We start from the raw sequence: 20040 nt of genomic DNA, 5'->3' as shown, positions 1-20040 counted from the left end.
GGTAATCAGAGCATAGCATTACAGTGCAGCCTCAGCATTGCCCAGCAGGTGACGCCAGTCTGTGCCTATCTGTGACACCAATCAGTGCTGCCTTTCAGTGCCCATCAGTGCTGCCCATCATTGCATCAGTGCAAAACAGTACTGCTTATCATGTGGAAGAAATGGACTGGATGGCGGCACTCCAATCATGCTATGACTAAGCACCAGCTTGGGTGTGAAATGCATTAGCTGCCAGTGTCATCTCCGCTATGGTATGATCATCCTTCATGTATTTTTGTATCTTTTTCTTCTTCAATAAAGGACTAATTTTTGAAGTGCCATCATCCAGTCCATTTCTTCCACATGCTTCTGTTGCAACCAGGGCGTGCACCTGAATTTCCTTTCTGAGGCTGAACTTTGAACGGAGGCTTTTTGTCCTGGAGCAACACAGTGTCTTGCTAGTACTCCTTATCAGTGCCGCCCATCAGTGCAGCATATTAGTGCCTCCACATAAGTGCCACCTATCAGTGCGGTATATTAATGCCTCCACATCAGTGCTACTTATCAGTCCCGATAAGTGAGGCATATTAGTACCTCCACATCAGTGCTACCTAGAAAAACATTTTATCCACTTCTGGACAGGAAGGTTTTGCCCCCTTAAGGACCAGGCCATTTTTTGCAATTCGGTACTGTGTCACTTTAACTGACGATTGCGCGGTCGTGCAATGCTGTACCCAAATACATTTTTTTGTGCTATAAACAAAAAAAGAGCAACAATTCTGCAAAAAAAAAATAAATAAAAATGTATATTTTTCACTTTCTGCTATATAAAATTCCCAATAAAAAAAAAAATTAAAATCAAAATTTTTCATAATTTTAGGCCAATTTCTATTCTGCTACATATTTTTGGTAAAAAAAATCACAATTAGCGTATTTTGATTGATTTACGCAAAAGTTATCATGTCTACAAACTAGGGGAAATATTTATGTCATTTTTATTTGTTTTAATTTTTTTACTATTCATGGCGGCGATCAGCAATTTTTAGCGGGACTGCGACATTGCGGCGGACAGATCGGACTCCTAACTGACATTTTTGACACTTTTGGGGGGACCAGTGACATTACTACAGTAATCAGTGCTAAAAATATGCACTGTTACTGTAATAATGACACTGGCAGGGAAGGGGTTAACCCTGGGGCGATCAAAGGGTTTAGTGTGAGCCTAGGGGGTGTTTTCTAACTGTTAGAGGGGATGGTATTGTGAAATGAACACAGAGACCTGTGTTCCTAAATAGGGGGAACATAGGAGCCCTGTATTGATTTCTGAGAGAACAACGGTCTGCCGTGTTACAACAGCAGACCGCCGTTCTCTCTCCAAGGGGAGTGATTGCGGGCGCCTGGTGGCAATTGTGGCTGCTGGCCCCCGTGGATTGGCTACTCTGCTGGCAAGTGGGTGCATGTCCCCAGGATCGCTCCTGTGGACCGCCGTACGTGGTAACCTGCTGACCTGCCACCGTATAAATGTGGCGGCTGGTTGGCAAGTGGTTAAAAACATTTTTTGGGTATTTTTTTTTTTTTAAGCAAACATCACCAACAGAAAGCTTGAATTGTGTGTGGGGAAAAAAATGATAAAAATGTCATATAGGTACAGTGTAACATGACCGCGCAATTTTCATTCCAAGAGGGACAGCGCTGAAAGCTGAAAATTGGCCTGGGCAGGAAGGGGGTGACAGTGTCCAGTAGGCAAGTGGTTAAACAAGGCTGGGGGAGAGGTATTCTGTAGAGATGGAGTGGGAAGAAAGAGTAAAGAGGGGAGAGTGTGGTCACAGCTCACTCACTTGTACAGTCCCAGCAGCAGCCTCACTGGCTCAGTCAGCGGATTCATGTTTAGGATGGGACTGTCTGATGCCTCATGTTTAGGATCCGTAGTTTCCAGCGTGCACAGGGAGAGAGGGGCGGGAGGAGACAGAGCAGATCTGTTCTCCTATTTGTGTAGAGGAGGAGGAAAGGGGCCGGGCTGTGCTCTGTGCAGGGATACAACACTCTCAGCCCTTCCACAGCACACATCGCTGGCTCATAGCTGCAGTGAAGGCCCGTACACACGTACCGATCGTCGGCATACAAACGTCGGTGGACGAAGGATCTGCCGATTGTACGCGTGTTAGTATGGTGCCTCCGACAGATGTCTGCGCACAATCCGCGGACAAAAGTCTTTCGTGCAAACATGAAAATATTTGTATGCCGACACCAGAACGGACGATTGTTCGCCTGTCAGTACACAATTCGGCCGACAGACCGCAGATTTGCAAGACTGGGCATGCTCAGAAAATAGAAAACACAGGGAAAGTTAACCATTACATGACATCACTTCTGCAGTCGGCGGACAAAATTCTTGTGCTGTCCTTGTGCTGTCTTTGCACTTTTCAGCAGACACCGACATCCCGGGGAGAAAAGAGGAACATTTGTAAGCCGACCATCGGTACGTGTGTACGGGGCTTGAGTGAGAGAGGCGTTCTGTCACTGCTCCTCCACTCTGTTAACCCCGCGCTGGAGCCGCCCGAGCAGTAGCACTAGCACACGATCATCTCCAGTACCTGACATGTGCAGCTCTGAGCTGCCAGCACAGCGGCCCATTTACAGGGAATCCAGGCGGCCCAGGGGGAAATTGCCACCTTTCCCCCCAGGCCAGTCCGCCCCTGGGCTGGATGATCTTTTCCCAGAACTGCCTAGCACACATCCCCAAATTTCCCCTCCTAGAACAAATATTACTTCCTGTGGCTCCCCGAATTCCCCCTCCCAACACGATTCCTCTCCCTCCAATCTCCTTGTGGAGCCCCTGCATCACACATGATACCACAGTGCCCCTCCAGCCCACTCCTTGTTTTCCGGCCCTGCCTCCAGCATACCTCAGCAACCCTTGCCATTACATGCATTTAGTGTTGGAGGTGCCGGAACTGCGTTCCCCCACGTTCCCTGCTTCTACATCTTCACACGCAGACATACAAACGTACACAAGGGGCCGTGGCCCTCTACTACTTTCTTAGGTTAATCAAAAAACGGGATATAGGGATAAGAGAGACCTCAAACTCCCCAGTTAAAGGTACTCAATGAAAAAAGGGAAGGGGAAGTTTTTCTCCCCATACATTTGGTTTAACATCTGTAAGACTGTGCAAATGTTTATAAACTATGTCTTTGGCTCATCCAACTTCTGCTTTACTTTATAGAATCGTGTTTTTAAAAAAATTATTGTTTCTCCTGAAGAAGCGGCTCAGTCCGCGAAACATGTAGAGAAAAATTTGTGGAGACATTCCGACTACTCTCCACAGTTCTGTGTATTGTCAAACCAATATTAATAACTCCTGATTGTATGTAATTATTGGCAATTCTGTCACTATGCATGTTTATTTGTGTTGTCTTTTTTATTAAATAAAGATATGTCTTTTTAACAAATGATATTCTGATTTTATAACAATTAGATATTGGTACCCCAAAAATCCAGAATTTTTCCCACTTCCCCTTCCCTTTTTCCATTGAGTACCTCTTTAACTGGGGAGTTTGAGGTCTCTCTCATCCCTATATCCCGTTTTTTGATATTGTCTACCATCTGGAAGTTGGTACCATTCATAAGCAAATTACCCTAGGCATCTAATACGATACTTTCTTAGGTTATAATAGATCCATGTTTTTCCATGTATTTTCTCTGTGTGTATTTATAATAACCGGAGCTCTTACTCACCGAGTTGGGCGTAGACCTCCGCCCGCTCAAAGTCATTCATGGCTCTAAAGCCTCGGTTGTCCACGATGGTGATATTGGAGGTGAGCTCATAGGCATTTCTTATCATAGTCATGCTACCTCCATCTTTGCTCTCTCCGGCTTCAGCATATTCTATAAATGGTCCTCCATGGTTCAGGACATACTTACAGGAGTTCACGAAGGAGGATTTACCGTGACCAGAGTAGCCAAACAGCTGTAGAAGGACCCTCTCATATCCCTGACTGCCCAGATCTCCATCTTCCAGGCTGAAGGTCAAAATCTTCCTTCTAAGCTCCAAATAATCCATTTCTCGATATCTACAGCTCTCCACTGCGTCGTCTCTCTCTGTCCTTTACTGCAAATACAGCCTCTGCTCTCTTACATTCTATTTTTACTCTGTGAGGCTACTTTCACTTTCTATTTCCTTTATTTAACCACTTCTGGACCGGAAGGATTTTCCCCCTTAACCAGTTACTGACCGCCTACCGCAGATTTACCGCAGCAGGCAGCCGCACCTGAGCAAAGCGACGTAGGTATACGTCGCTCGCTCTCAGGAGACTAGGGGGCGAGTGCGATGCGTGTGTCAGGCGGCTCCGATTGACACCCGCGATCGCTCCCCGTTGAGATAGAAGGACGATCGGATGTTGTAAACACAGCTGACCGTTCTTCTCCCTGGAATGATCACAGAGCTCCTGTGATCCTTCAATATAGGATCACAAGTCTCTATGGTCATTTCAGAAGCCCCGCCACCCCACAGTTAGAATCACTCCCCTAGGCTCACATTTAACCCCTTCCCTGCCAGTGTCATTATTACAGTAACAGTGCATATTTTTAGCACTGATTACTGTAGTAATGTCACCGGTCCCCCCAAATGTGTCAAAAATGTCAGTTACGGTTCCGATCTGTCCGCTGCAAGGTCGCAGTCCCGCAAAAAATTGCAGATCGCCGCCACTACTAGTAAAAAAAAAAATAAATAAAAATTACATAAATCATTCCCTTAGTTAGTAGACACAATAACTTTTGCGTGAACCAATCAAAATACGCTTATTGCGATTTTATTTTTACCAAAAATTTGTAGCAGAAAACAAATTGGCCTAAAATGTTAAGCCTCCGTTCACATTAGGTCGCTCCGACTTAGGGGGCGACCTGTGAAGTCGCGTGCAGCGCGACTTCGGCGCGACTTGCACGGACTTCACATAATGGAAGTCAATGCAAGTCGCCTCCAGGTCGCCCCAAAGTAGTACAGGACCCTTTTTCTAAGTCGGAGTGACTTCAGTCGCTCCTATTAGAACGGCTCCTGTACTACACAGTGGGAGCGACGGTGCACAACTTGTCAGGCTGACCAAGTCGCCTGACAAGTCGGATCAATGTGAATGCGGTGTAAAACATTTTGATTAATTTTTTTGAGAATGTTATATAGCAGAATGTAAAAAATATTGTTTTTTTTTTTTTCAAAATTGTTGCTCTTTTTTTGTTTATAGCGCAAAAAATAAAAATCGCACAGGTGATCAAATACCACCAATAGAAAGCTCTATTTGTGGGAAAAAAGGGCATCAATTTTATTTGGGTACAGCGTCGCACGACCGTGCAATTGTCCGTTAAAGTAACGCAGTGCTGAATCTCAAAATAGGGCCTGGTCATTAAGGGGGCAAATCCTTCCGGTCTTAAAGTGGTTAATGACCAGGCCATTTTTTGTGATTCAGCACTGCATTACTTTAACTGACAATTGCGCGGATGTGCGACGCTGTACCCAAATAAAATTGATGTCCTTTTTTCCCACAAATAGAACTTTCTTTTGGTGGTATTTGATCACCTCTGTGGTTTTTATTTTTTCCGCAAAAAAAAAAAAAAAAAGAGCGACAATTCTGAAAAAAAAAACAATATTTTTCACATTCCACTATATAACATTCCCAATAAAAAAACTTTAAAAATCTAATTTTTTCATCCTTTTAGGCCAATTTGTTTTCTGCTACATAGTTTTGGTAAAAAAAATCCCAATAAGTGTATTTTGATTGGTTTGCGCAAATAACTCACGTCTACAAACTGGGGGAAAGATTTATGTCATTTTTATTTATTTATTTATTGTTTTACTAGTAATGGCGGCGATCTGCAATTTTTAGCAGGACTGCGACATTGCGGTGGACAGATCGCACACTTAACTGACATTTTTCACACTTTTGGGGGTACCAGTGACATTACTACAGTAATCAGTGCTAAAAATATGCACTGTCACTGTACTAATGACACCGGCAGGGAAGGGGTTAACTCAGGGGCGATCAAAGGGTTAAGTATCAACAAACAAAAAAATAAAATAATAAAAAGTAGGCTCTGGTTAGTGATATTTCTTAACTCAAAATATATCTCTCCAAACCATAAAAATATTTTTATTTTTTTATATTATTTTATTAGTTTGTTTTTATATTTTTATATTTTTTTTTTGGTGGGTGATTCCAATTGTGTTACATACACATTTAAAGGGGCAGCAGGTTAATATACTGATTTCAGTGTGGACTAGGCGCCTTCACTGAGCTCAGAGGCGTAACTAGAACCTTCAGGGCCCCGGTGCAAGAAACCATGAAGGGCCCCCCAGACCCCTGACTGGGGCTCTTCCCACTGATCCTGGGGCCCTTTACTCTTGTTGTGGAACCCTTTCACAAGTTCTGCAGTGGGCAGGGGGGAGCACACAGGGGCCCAGAGACAGCAGAACACACGTGAACTGGATAGGAGGAGTGGCGGGGGCAGCATACAGAGGAACCAATTTCCTCCATTTTCCTCCTGCAGCTACAGGAGGAAAAAGGAGGATAGTGAATTCTCTACATGCCGCAAAGGCCCCTGGAGCATGGGGCCCGGTTGCAATTGCAACCCCTGTAGTTACACCCCTGACTGAGCTCTATACAAAGGATTAAGTGTGAGCTTAGGGGGTGCTTTCTAACTGTGGGGGGGATGGGCTTCTGGAATCGACACAGAGACTTGTGTTCCCAAATAGGAGGATCACAGGAGCTCTGTCTTGATTCCAGAGAGAACAACAGTCTGCTGTGTTTACAGGGCTTTTTTCTCAGAGAATCGGTGCAGGAACTCCCTCTTTTAGAGGTACCTCTTTTCTCGGCCCCCTACCCACCTCCAAGCACTGTTCCTTGGTTCCATCCCTTACCCACCTCCCAATACTGCCCTTTAAGACAATACAGAACCAAGTATCATTTTGTGGTGTTAAGTAATGTGTATGGAATTTGGGAATGGTAACAAGAAAAGCAGGAAAATAAATCCCCTGCAGCCAGCAGCAATAGATCCCTCTAACAACAATGGACCACCCGCAACAAAATTTCCCCCTCAACAACAATAGACTCCCAGCAGCAACAACAACATATCTCCCTACAGCCTGCATCAATAGGCCCCTCCCTCAACGGTAGATCTCTCCCAGCAACAACTGACCCCCCTGCAAAAATATATCCCTTCAAGTTAGAATAGATCCCCCATCAGTTATTATAAATAGACCCTGCAGCACACCCCAGCACCCTTTGCCATTACATACAGTCAGTCCTGGAGGTGCCGGAACTGCGTTCCCCCGCGTTCCCGCTGAAAAAAAGCCCTGTGTGTTTACAACAGCAGACCGCCGTTCCCTCTCCTCATGGCAATCGCGGCCACCGGCCCTGTGAATCAGCCTTCCTGCTGCCGAATGGGGGGGGGGGGGGGGCGCACACTCCCCCAGGAGCGCTCCCGCGAACTGCCGTACAGGTATGGCGATTTGCGCGAACCTGCCGACCTGCCGCCGTCTATATATATATATATATATATATATATATATATATATATATATATATTTATATATATATATCGATGGTGGCTGGTCGGCAAGTTGTTAAAAATGATCAATGCTGGTTAGGAGAGTAAAGTTCCACTTTAAGCCAATGAACATTATTACTTAATCATTTCAGGTTCCTCAGTCCTGAGGGTATTTTACATTTTTAGTCATCTCCACGTTTCCCTATCATAACCTGGGTGGAGTTTCATAGAAGTTTCTTTCAGTTTCATCTTAGTAACAATTCTCCATCTTTGTTCCAGTGGGAAAGAAAGATCTTCCTCCTAAAAACGAGAACAAAGATGAACGTTGACAGGCTGAAGGAATACATCCTCTCCTACAGCCTCAATAACTGCCCCCTGGGCAACCAAGGCTTCAACCGAATTCTTCTCCAGCTGTTTGGCTACCTGGGACACGGCAAATCCTCCCTTATTAATTCTTGTAAGCATGTGCTTCAGAACAGGGAGAAGCCATTCACTGAGATTGCCCGGTCTGGGGCAGAACAAGGTGGGCTCACCATGGAGAGGAAGTCTTACCCACTAACCCCAACCATCACCATTGTGGACAACAGAGGATGCTCCACACTCAACGGCTTTGAGACTGGAGAGCTCTACGCCCAACTGGGTGAGTTACATACACATTTTAACCATATGGTTGCCTTTCTATTTCTTGTGTGTTTTGCTGCCATCTTGGCTTCAATGTTTTCTTCTGGTTCACTGATAACATAGAAACATAGAAACATAGAATGTGTCGGCAGATAAGAACCATTTGGCCCATCTAGTCTGCCCAATATATCTGAATCCTATGAATAGTCCCTGGTCCTATCTTATATGAAGGATAGCCTTGTGCCTATCCCATGCATGCTTAAACTCCTTCACTGTATTTGCAGCTACCACTTCTGCAGGAAGGATATTCCATGCATCCACTACTCTCTCAGTAAAGTAATACTTCCTCATATTACTTTTAAACCTTTGCCCCTCTAATTTAAAACTGTGTCCTCTTGTGGTCGTTTTTCTTCTTTTAAATATGCTCTCCTCCTTTACCGAGTTGATTCCCTTTATGTATTTAAAAGTTTCTATCATATCCCCTCTGTCTCTTCTTTCTTCCAAGCTATACATGTTAAGGTCCTTTAACCTTTCCTGGTAAGTTTTTTCCTGCAATCCATGTACTAGTTTAGTAGCTCTTCTCTGGACTCTCTCTAGAGTATCTATATCCTTCTGGAGATACTGCGCACAATACTCCAAGTGAGGTCTCACCAGTGTTCTGTACAGCGGCATAAGCACTTCTCTCTTTCTACTGCTTATACCTCTCCCTATACATCCAAGCATTCTGCTGGCATTTCGTGCTGCTCTATTACATTGTCTTCCCACCTTTAAGTCTTCTGAAATAATTACTCCTAAATCCCTTTCCTCAGATACTGAGGTCAGGACTGTGTCAAATATTCTATATTCTGCCCTTGGGTTTTTACGCCCCAGGTGCATTATCTTGCACTTATCCACATTAAATTTCAGTTGCCAGAGTTCTGACCATTCTTCTAGTTTTCCTAAATCCTTTTCCATACTAAGAAAGAGTATAGATATAAAGCCTTCTGAGGCTGCAACTAGGACGCATTATATTAAATGCAAAATGTTGTTTGTAGTTAGTGATGGGCCGAACACCCCCCTGTTCGGTTTGCACCAGAACATCTCGAACAGGAGAAAAGTTCTAGCGAACATTCAAACTCTATTAAAGTCTATGGGACACGAACATGAAAAATCAAAAGTCCTAATTTTAAAGGCTTATATGCAAGTTATTGCCATAAAAAGTGTATGGGGGTCTGGATACTGCCCTGGGGGACATGTATCAATGCAAAAAAAAAAGTTTAAATTATCTTTTTGTCAGGAGCAGTGATTTTAACCACTTAAGCCCCGGAAAATTTTACCCCCTTCTTGACCAGGGCCTATTTTGCGAATCGGCACTGCGTGACTTCAACGGACAATTACGCGGTCGTGCAATGCTGTACCCAAACAAATTTGACGTCCTTTTTTTCCCACAAACAGAGCTTTCTTTTGGTGGTATTTGATCACCTGTGCGATTTTTTGATCATGTGCTATAAACAAAAAAAATAGCGACAATTTTGCAAAAATAACAATATTTTTCACATTTTTTTATATGAAATTCTCCCCCAAAAAATGTAAAATCAAAATTTTTTAACATTTTAGGCCAATTTGTTTTCTGCTACATATGTTTGGTAAAAAAAAATTGCAAAAAGCGTATTTTGATTGGTTTGCGCAAAAGTTATTGCGTTTACTAACTAAGGGAAAGATTTTTGTCATTTTTATTGTTTTTTTTTTTTTAGCGAGTAATGGCTGCGATCTGCGATTTTTTTGCGGGACTGCGACACTGCGGCGGACAGATCGGACCCTTGACTGACATTTTTGACACTTTTGGGGGTACCAGTGACATTACTACAGTAATCAGTGCTATACATATGCACTGTTACTGTAAAAATGACACTGGGAGGGAAGGGGTTAACTTTATTGGAGAGGGAGGGGTTAAGTGTGTCCCTAGGGGCGTGCTTCTAACTGTGATTGGATGTGGCTGTGTGTGTAACAGCAGAGATCAATGGTCCTACATAGCAGGACTGTATGATCTGTGCTTTTACACAGGGGAGAGTGACAGGCAGCTTTGTTTACATTAGCCGCCTGCCTTTCTACCTCTCCACCCGATGATCGCGAGTGACCAGCGGACATCAGGTCCGCCGGTCACACGCGTGGGCTGCTTAGGGAACGAGCGGGGGCGGGAGCGCGCCTCCGGCGGCACGCGCTCGCCCCCTATTGGCTCCCAGGCTAGTGACGTACCGGTACGTCACTTTGCCTGGGAGGGGCTGACCGCTGCTGTATATAGTCGGCAAGTGGTTAATAATGCTTAAAGTGAAACAATAAAAATGAAAAATTCCTAGAAGTATCATGGCTGGGGGGTCCCCTTGATTTGCCTGCAAAGTGGCGCATCTGTACAATGTATGTAGCCTGCTGCAGCAATACTGACATTTCTAAAGGAAAAAAATGTAATTTAAACTTGCTCGTGGCTGTAATGTATTGTTAGCTCCCCGCAATACAGATAAAAAATGAGATCAGGTATGTAGGTAGTAGTCCGGTCTCCTACCTACATACCTGATCTCAGTTCCCAGTAACTGCCTGCTCGGATCTTTGTTGTCGAGTCCGTCATTGGGGGCAATGTCCCACCGGAGTCATATGGTGGCTGGTACGTGGAGGTGAGGAGGATAGAGTGCCGGAAGTATCAGGAATAATAAGAGGACATCCTGGAGTGACCCCTATCCCCGGAGGAGGTGTTTTACCACTAGTGGAGACTTATAAGGCTCATATCCAACCTACTTCCGGTAAGCAGGGAGGAAAGAGGGAAGCACAACTCACAGCACTGGGCACAGCGTGAATTCACAAGTGTGATTACTCTGCAGAGTGGACACTGGTCACCTTATTGATGTATCTATGAACTATTTAATCGAAGGAACTGTGGCAAACACAGCCACTGTATATTGTCCTGCGTGTAGGCATTATGTTTATTGCATGTGTATACAGTTTAGAACCAAGTGTTTGTAATATAATGCTGCAGCCCTTCTCCCCCCATCCCCCCCCCTCCTGTTTCTGTGTCTAATTGTGTGGAATCATGACACAGACAATGGTCTAGGCTGGAGACATCTCTCCGCAGGGGGTGTGTATTGAAAGACTGTCTGTTTCAAGGTACAAATATTCCGTCCCCCATGTGGTCCACTGCTGTACAGCCCCTGGAATGTCTGTGGGGAAGCCCCTTGCATGGGGAATCCCATAAATACTAAGTCCTCTGAATAAAAAGGTGGTTGACCTTCAAGCTATGTGTCGTCTGGTTATTGGAGGGTTGGGAATATTATACGCTACCAGGATTATTATATGCTGTGCCTGACCACCAGTGGAGATACCGTGGAACATACTGCTACTCCGCTACAATTGGTGGCAAGCGACGGGATCTTTATCCACACAGCAAAGCAGCGTTCGGCAGTATTTATGCGAACAAAGAGAAAAGAAACAGCAACGTATGATCCAAACCATGCAGATGAAACCGGAGTTCGGCAGTACGTAAAACTACACGAAAGGCTGGTGAGTGGGAACAGATTATACACTGTTAAAGCGGCAGACATTGAAAGCATTGCTGGAGGCAAGAGGCAAAATAGCCAGCAACAAGAAAAAGGCGACCCTGATCGAAGAACTCATGGAAGGAGACAGAGCAGCCATGGGTGCAGGGCCAGAAACAGACCGAGAATTTGAACTGAAATTTCGCAGCAGGATAGCGTTGTATCCATGTACCCCCATCAATGGAAACCAGGATGGAAACTAGCGGACGTACATGAATACCTCATGGCCATAAGGGGCCCCCAGCTACAACCTCTCCAAGGTAAACCCAAAATACCGTACCAGGCATTTAAAAACTTCACGGACACGGAGGGAGAAATAGATGGGTATTTGCAAGACTTCTAGAGGTTGTGCCAGTTACATAACATTGACCCAGAGGATCAGTTACATATATTGGCTGGGAAATTGTCTGGTAGGGCGGCCGATGCGTATCGGGCAGTCCCTAATGCCGACATCCGGGACTACCAGAAAGTTAAGCAGGCGATTTTAACCAGGTATGCCATCACCTCCGAGGCATACCGACTTCAATTCCGGGATCTTAAAAAGCAGGACCAAGATTCCCACACTGAGTTTGCCCATCATTTGCACAGGGCAGCCACTGGATGGTTAGATGCAGCTCAAGCCACTTCACGAGAGGATGTTTTGCAATTATTATTGTTGGAGCAGTTTTTCCGGGGACTACCTCAAGAAATGCAGCTCTGGGTAAGGGACCGTAAACCTTACACCCTTACAGAGGCTGCTAAATTAGCAGATGAGCACCAAGACACTAGACGGGAACAACGACCACCGCCTAGGGTAGTTGCCCAGCAACCCTATCACCGACCAGCAGTCACCGAACCAGAACACCCACGTTCAGGAGGAGGTAACAGTCAGTACCCCAGGTACCAACCACGAGCCCATACCCGGTGCCATCTCTGCAACCAAATGGGGCACATACAGAAAGACTGTCCCCCAGATTGGCCTCGTCAGCCCTGGCCGAATCGGGGCTACACACCAGCACCTCGAGCCGCTGTACACTGTTACCAAGCAGCCCCTGTATTACAACCCTCCACAGCAATCCAAATGGAGGAACCCCTGGGCACCCTACATGAGGTTAACCCCATCCAAGCGGCATCGGACAATCGACAAAACCACCGACAAGCTGTGCACATGGAGGAGAGACAACTAGAAGGGTTAAGTGACTCTGGGGCTACCATCACGTTGGCCCGGAATCACCTTATTGCATCCAGACAACTCACTGGTGATTCTGTAGCTGTGCGAGTAGCAGGGGGAGCCATTTTCAAAGTTCCCACTGCGAAAGTACACCTGAATTGGGGAGCTGGGTCAGGGAATGTGGAGGTGGGCATGATGCAGGATTTACCCGCAGACATTATTTTGGGCAACGACCTGGTGGAGCTGACTTCAGCTTTTGTTCCCCAATCTACCATCCACGAAGCTTATCCGGTTGTGACCCGGCGGCAGGCTCGCACCACAGGACCACTACTACCACAGAGGGGGCGAAACTCCTCCAAACACCAGACACCCCGATACCCGTTCCGCAGTGGGGTACAGTGCCACAGGTGCAAGCAGTTTGGGCACTATCGACGGGACTGTACCCAGAGCAGGAACCAAGCTGCATGGATCCGACCAGGGTCACCCCCTTCAGCACGGACAACGGTCCCCTACTATCTCACAGAGGTTCCCCCAGTCGTACCCAGGTTCAAACACACAGAGGAGCAATGGGGTACCCTTCATGAAGCTAACCCGGTGCAAGCCGCTACGGAGAATCAACAGCACCATCTACAGTCGGTCCAGTTAAATGGAATGCCCGCTCAAGGTCTCCGAGACACGGGAGCCACTCTCACCTTGGTCAAGCAACACCTGGTCCCAGATGCCGGCCAAACCGGAGGCTCAGCAGTGGTACGGATGGCAGGGGGAGCAGTACACCGACTACCCACTGCGAGGGTCCACTTGAATTGGGGTGCTGGGTCAGGTCTGACTGATGTGGGGTTGATACGGGAGCTCCCCACCGACATCTTACTGGGGAACGATCTAGGCCAGTTGCCCTCAGCGTTCCTGCCAGTCCAGATCCCAGGCCAACATAATGGAGACCTACTGGCCTTCTGAGGTCCAGACGCTTCAATGTTTGGATTAAGAACAGTATTGAGCCCGGTTGGAGAAGATGGCAGAGAACAACCCGTAACCTACTTGAGCAGAGAGCTTCTCCCCAGGGAATAAAGCTTCAGCCCTACTTGTATGGACAACAGTTCAACCTACTCACGGATCACAACCCATTGGTATGGCTAAACCGAGTGGCAGGGGACAATGCCCGATTGTTGCGCTGGAGTTTGGCGTTACAACCGTATGACTTTACTATTCACTACAGCCCCGGAAAACAGAATGGCAATGCTGACGGGTTATCGCGACAGACTGAACTGGAAAAATGATCTGTGAGTGCTCCCCGGACATCCCCAAGCCGATCCGTTATGGATCAGACTGTGTATGCCGGCTTGGTTCTGGGGGAGCATTGTGGCAAACACAGCCACTGTATATTGTCCTTCGTGTAGGCATTATGTTTATTGCATGTGTATACAGTTTAGAACCAAGTGTTTGTAATATAATGCTGCAGCCCTTCTCCCCCCATCGCCCCCCCCCCCTCCTGTTTCTGTGTGTGTGACATCTCTCCGCAGGGGGTGTGTATTGTGTGTCTGTTTCAAGGTACAAATATTCGGTCCCCCATGTGGTCCACTGCTGTACAGCCCCTGGAATGTCTGTGGGGAAGCCCCTTGCATGGGGAATCCCATAAATACTAAGTCCTGTGAAAAAAGCTGGTTGACCTCCAAGCTATGTGTCGTCTGGTTATTGGAGGGTTGGGAATATTATACGCTACCAGGATTATTATATGCTGTGCTTGACTACCAGTGGAGATATCGTGGATCATACTGCTACTCCGCTACAGGAACACATAACATTGGGAGGAGAAGTCTATGAATCTTTTGCACTAGCACTTGTCTCTTTATTTGATTTATCCACTGTATGAGAGAGTTTTTATGATACTTATTTGAAAACATAACTGTATTTATTTGTGGCTATAGCATAAGCAGTATATATATTTTTTTTACACTTTATAAGTTATTGAATATTCATCGCAGATTTTATTTATTATCACATCACAGATACTATCACTTTTATGATCCCATTATTTGCACGTTCTATTTATTTATTTATTATTATAGGGTGAGATAAGAGGTAGCACATTTATACCACATAACATCATCCTCGTTTACGTATATAATTCATATATAGAGATGGTTTAGTGCAGCGCTGATGCACTTGCACAAAATCCATTCCAGACCCTTATCCGAGCAAACAGCCTGGCAGGGCAGGATGGGAGGGGGGGGGGGGCGAGCACCCCCTCTCCTGAACCAAGCCAGGCTGCTTGCCCTCAACATAGGGAGGGTGCTTTGGTGTGCCCCCCAAAGCACCTTGTCCCCATGTTGATGGGGACAGGGGCCTCTTCCCGGCAACCCTGGGCTGTGGTTGTTGGGGTCTGCGGGAGGGGGAGCTTATCGGAATCTGGAAACCGCCTTTAACAAGGGAGCCCCCAGATCCCGCCCCCCCTATATGAATGGGTATTGGGTAAATCATACCCCTACCCATTCACCAAAAAAGTGTACAAGAAAAAAATAAACACAAAAGACAGTTTTTAGTCCTTTATTCAAAAATAAAAAGATAGTGTCCCCCGATGTAAATCCATCGTCAATCTCGACGCCCGCTGCACCCGAAAAATAGAAAAAAACTCAAAGACGTTCTAACCTCTTCAGGCACTTCCCGCCATATGCCACTCTTAAATAGAGATGGCCTTGCAGTTCACAACCTGGCGGTCGGTTCGCGGCGAACTTTGCTCCTTCGCAGTTCGCCGATCTTGTGAACATATGGCGTTCGCGGCGGCCATATTAGTTTACATTGGGGAGAACTTTGACCCATGACACATCCATCAGGTGGAACAGGACAGCCAATTGAGACATTTCAGCACATGGACATACCCCCTACCTTATAAATAGACATGACCTGGCGGCCATTTTACATTCTGCTTTTTGTCAGTGTAGGGAGAGGTTTGCTGTGTGCAGCAGGGACAGATTGTCAGTGACACAAATCGCTCTGTTAAAAGGTCCACAAAAGTCCTTTTTAAGGACTGGTATTTGGTATAGGTGTACTATATCTATATGGTCTCTTTTGTCAGTGTAGGGAGAGGTTTGCTGTGGGGAGCAGGGACAGATTGTCAGTGACACAGATCGCTCTGTTATAGGTCCACAAAAGTCATTTCAAGGACTGGTATTTGGTATAGGTGTACTATTCTTTGGTGTGCAGTGCACTATATAGGGGTGTAATACACTTATAATATACTTTCTAATATAGAAAGCATATTATAGTGGATTTGTATTGTGCACTTTGCAGCATTGTGACTGGTGTGGTGAGCGTTTCTGCAGCGATAGTACAACTACAAAGAGTGACAAAAGCACTTTTAAAAAAGTATTATAACTTGTGTGATAGACCAGTGCCCCCCCTAAATGACAGATTGAAGTGGGGTGTTATCTAACAATATATTTTTATAACAGTGTATTTGTGTCCTGCAAAAATATTACCTCTTTTGCTGCGTTAACTCTGCTACACACAGTGACAACAGTTACTGGCCAATTTTTTGTAGAACGGGTGTGATAGACCAGTGGCCCCCCAAAACCACAGATTGAAGCGGGGTGTTATCTAACAGTATACTTTTATAACAGTGTATTTTTGTCCTGCAAAAATGTTGCCTCTTTTGCTGGGTTAACTGTGCTACACACAGTGACAACAGTTACTGGCCAATTTTTTGTAGAACTGGTGTGATAGATCAGTGGCCCCCCCAAAACCACAGATTGAAGCGGGGTGTTATATACCTTCTTCCACATATACTGCACTTCTCTAGAGACCTTTGTCACAGGGTAATTTAAAAAATGACAGGCAGAGGAAGAGGCAGGCCCTTACGCAGGGGTGGTAGGGGTAGGGAAGGAGAAGTAGGCCAGAGCCAAAGTGTGAAGTTTCAGAAGGTGTGTTCGATTACGTCAAAGGACGCACCAGACTTGGTGGAGTGGCTCACTCAGCCTTCCTCTTCTGCACCCTCCTCATTTCCTCTATCAGCACCCTCTTCACTCTCTGCTGTGTGCACCCCCAAAGACACCACCACCAACACCATATACCCTCTGCTTGAGTCACTGGAATTATTTTCCGATCCATCACAAGAACATTCTTGTCATTGGATCAGGAAGAGGAGGTAGCAACAGCCGCCACCCAGCAGTCTGACTACAGTACCCAGATCAGCCAAAGGAGGTTGGTCCCCGCTGTTGCTGCCTACTCTGAGATCTCGAATGTTAGGGATGGGGAAGGTGACGTCGATGATGACGTGTCTATGGACGTCACGTGGGCCCCCACAAGAGAGGAAGAGGAGGGGAGTTCAGAGGGAGAGAAGGACCAGCAGATAGGGAGGAGAAGCAGGCATAACTTACATTGCACAGGAGGGACAAAGCAGACTGCAAATGTATCAGGAGCGAGCCATCAACCATGTACAGTCACATCTGGCGCTCCCAGGACGCCAGCACATGGCTCCGCAGTGTGGGCTTTTTTTAATGTGTCCGCTGCTGACAATAGTGTTGCCATCTGCAGCCTTTGCAGTCAACGCATAAGTCGCGGAAAGCCCTACACTCACCTAGGGACGACCGCCTTAAGAAGGCACCTGGACTCCCATCTAGGGATGATCGAACGGTTCGGGTCCACCATCGGTTCGGCCTGAACATTGGGAGTTCGAGGTTCGGCCGAATTTAGAACTTTTTGCCCAAAAAGTTCGGAATTCGGCAACCAGAACCGCCCAAAATGCAATGCTTCAGGAAATGGGCTTTAAAAGCCCGTGATTAGACCAGAACCATTAGCAAAAGCCAATTGAGGGGGCAGGAGAATGCTAGGAATGTGATTGGAGTGACTAGGGGGTCCCTAGACCAATCATTAGTGAATACGCCCCCCCAGTATATAAGATCGCCCCCGCCATATTCCTAGCATTGTTATACTGGACATGGAAGAGAGTGGAAGCAGTTCTGTTAATTTTACTTTAAAAGTGTCATTTAGCTATTTTTAGTGTGAGGAAAGGGATATCTAGTGTAGTTAGAGTGCTCCTTTACACTTAAAGCGGAGTTCCACCCTCTAATTTTTTTTTTTTTTTAAATACCCCCGGGACAGTCAGGGCTAGTGCATTCCACAATGGCTAGCCTCTGATCTGTCCTGGGTTGCACTTACCTGTTAGGACAAATACTTACCTTGAAACCGTCTTGTCCAGCGCTGCCATCTCAGATGTGGACAGCTTGAAGCCAGCGAGATCCTCTTCTGCGTCCTCTTCCGCCTTCTTCGGTCCCTCGATGCCCTGCGCCGGCCCTGACGTCACTTCCGGTGCGCGCGCATCATCCCTCCACAGCTTCTGGGCATGCCCAGAAGCGGTTTAGAAGGGGATGACGCGCGCGCCTCGGAACTGACGTCGGGGCCGGTGCAGGCGCAATGATTCCTGGGAGCGATGACGTTCAGCTCCCAGGAATCATTGCAGAGCCAGGAAGTGACGACGGGCCGCGGCCGAGGAAGGAGGAAGAAGGAAGTAAGGTAAGTATATTTTCTTCGCTACGAGGTAAGTAAAAAAAAAAAAAAATATGTGATTATCCATTTCTTTTTCAGGTGACCCGGAGCGAGAAGATGGAGGTAAGTATTAAAATAGGGTGGAACTCTACTTTAAGTTAGCTTCAAGTTTAGTTTCTGTAGGGAAAATGTTAAGTGTAAGGGGACCGTAGTGTAGTGTAGGGTTAACTGACTCTGACTGCTATGGCAGGGAGACAAAACCCTTCCATAGCAGGGTGACCGCTATAGAGAAATGATCATTTCTCTGAATAGCTTCGGCACAGGGATATGGCTTCTCACCAGCCTAGCATTTTTTATGCTGCAGGGGCTGCCACTGCCAGTGCTTTTTTGAGAACATGTTTGATGTCAGACATGACATCTGAACATGTGTATAGGGGGAATATATAGACATATATGTCTGAATATATACCCCTAGACATATATAGGTGTGATAGTAGCAGAAATAAATGCTTGCTCTAATGAAATCATTTACAGTAATATATTTCTGCTACTATCACACCTATATATGTCTAGGGGTATATATTCAGACATATATGTCTATATATACCCCCTATACACAAGTTCAGATGTTTTGCCTGCCTCAAAAGAACCCCAAAAAATGCCAAAAAAACGCTAGCGTCAAAAAAAAAAAAATGCCCAGGTGTGTTTTTGCTGGCATTTTTTGGGGGGTTTTGGAGGCAGGCAAAACATCTGAACTTGTGCACAGTACCACTATACACAAGTTCAGATGTTTTTTTCTGACTGCAAAGAACCCAAAAAAATGCCTGCTTTGAAACCGGCAAGGTGTTACAGCAGAGAAGCCATATTTCTGTGCTCAAAGTTTTCTAATACAATCCTTTTTTTTTCTGGTTCTGGACATGCTACAGAGCTGAAACTTCACAGGTACACTTTTTAGACCCCCCAGACACAAAATCACACAAACAAAGTTCTTAACAATTGTCATTTTTAATAAAAAAGCCAATTATTGAAAAAAAAAATAATAAAAAAAAAAAAAAAAAAAAAAGAGATTTTTTGATTTTTACTTTGGATTTCAGATCTGGGGGTCTAAAAGGTGTACATGTGAAGTTTCAGGTCTGTAGCATGTCCAGAACCAGAAAAAAAAAGATTGTTTGTATTAGAAAACTTTAAGCACAGGAATATGGCTTCTCTGCTGTAACACCTTGCCGGTTTAATAGAAGGCATTTTTTTGGGTTCTTTGCAGTCAGGAAAAACATCTGAACTTGTGTATAGTGGTACTGTGCACAAGTTCTGATGTTTTGCCTGCCTCCAAAATTCCCCAAAAAATGCCAGCAAAAACACACCTGGGCATTTTTTTTTTGACGCTAGCGTTTTTTTGGCATTTTTTGGGGTTCTTTTGAGGCAGGCAAAACATCTGAACTTGTGTATAGTGGTATATATACACACATACATATATTTATATACACACCTAGACATATATAGGTGTGATAGTAGCAGAAATATATTACTGTAAATGATTTCATTAGCGCAAGCATATATTTCTGCTACTATCACACCTATATATGTCTAGGTGTGTATATAAATATATGTATGTGTGTATATATACCACTATACACAAGTTCAGATGTTTTGCCTGCCTAAGTGTTTTTGGATTGAAGGATTTATATTTGATAGAAGTTCGCTTCAATTTTTACTTT

At 45.4% G+C, this 20040-nt stretch overlaps 1 protein-coding gene across 1 annotated transcript in view; it reads left to right on the top strand.

Moving 5' to 3' along the window:
* The first annotated feature begins 7724 nt into the window (after positions 1-7724).
* Positions 7725-20040, top strand: part of LOC309559227 (uncharacterized protein) — a 44354-nt gene continuing 32038 nt past the window's right edge. Inside the window, exon 1 of the mRNA XM_082262447.1 lies at positions 7725-8153. Coding sequence (XP_082118573.1) covers positions 7832-8153 — 322 coding nt within the window. The 5' untranslated portion in view covers positions 7725-7831. The remainder of the gene's footprint in view (positions 8154-20040) is intronic.

Source organism: Pelophylax lessonae (genome assembly GCF_965119305.1).
Source record: "Pelophylax lessonae genome assembly, chromosome: 6".
Taxonomy (NCBI): Eukaryota; Metazoa; Chordata; class Amphibia; order Anura; family Ranidae; genus Pelophylax; species Pelophylax lessonae.
This window is presented reverse-complemented; position numbering and strand designations above follow the sequence as displayed.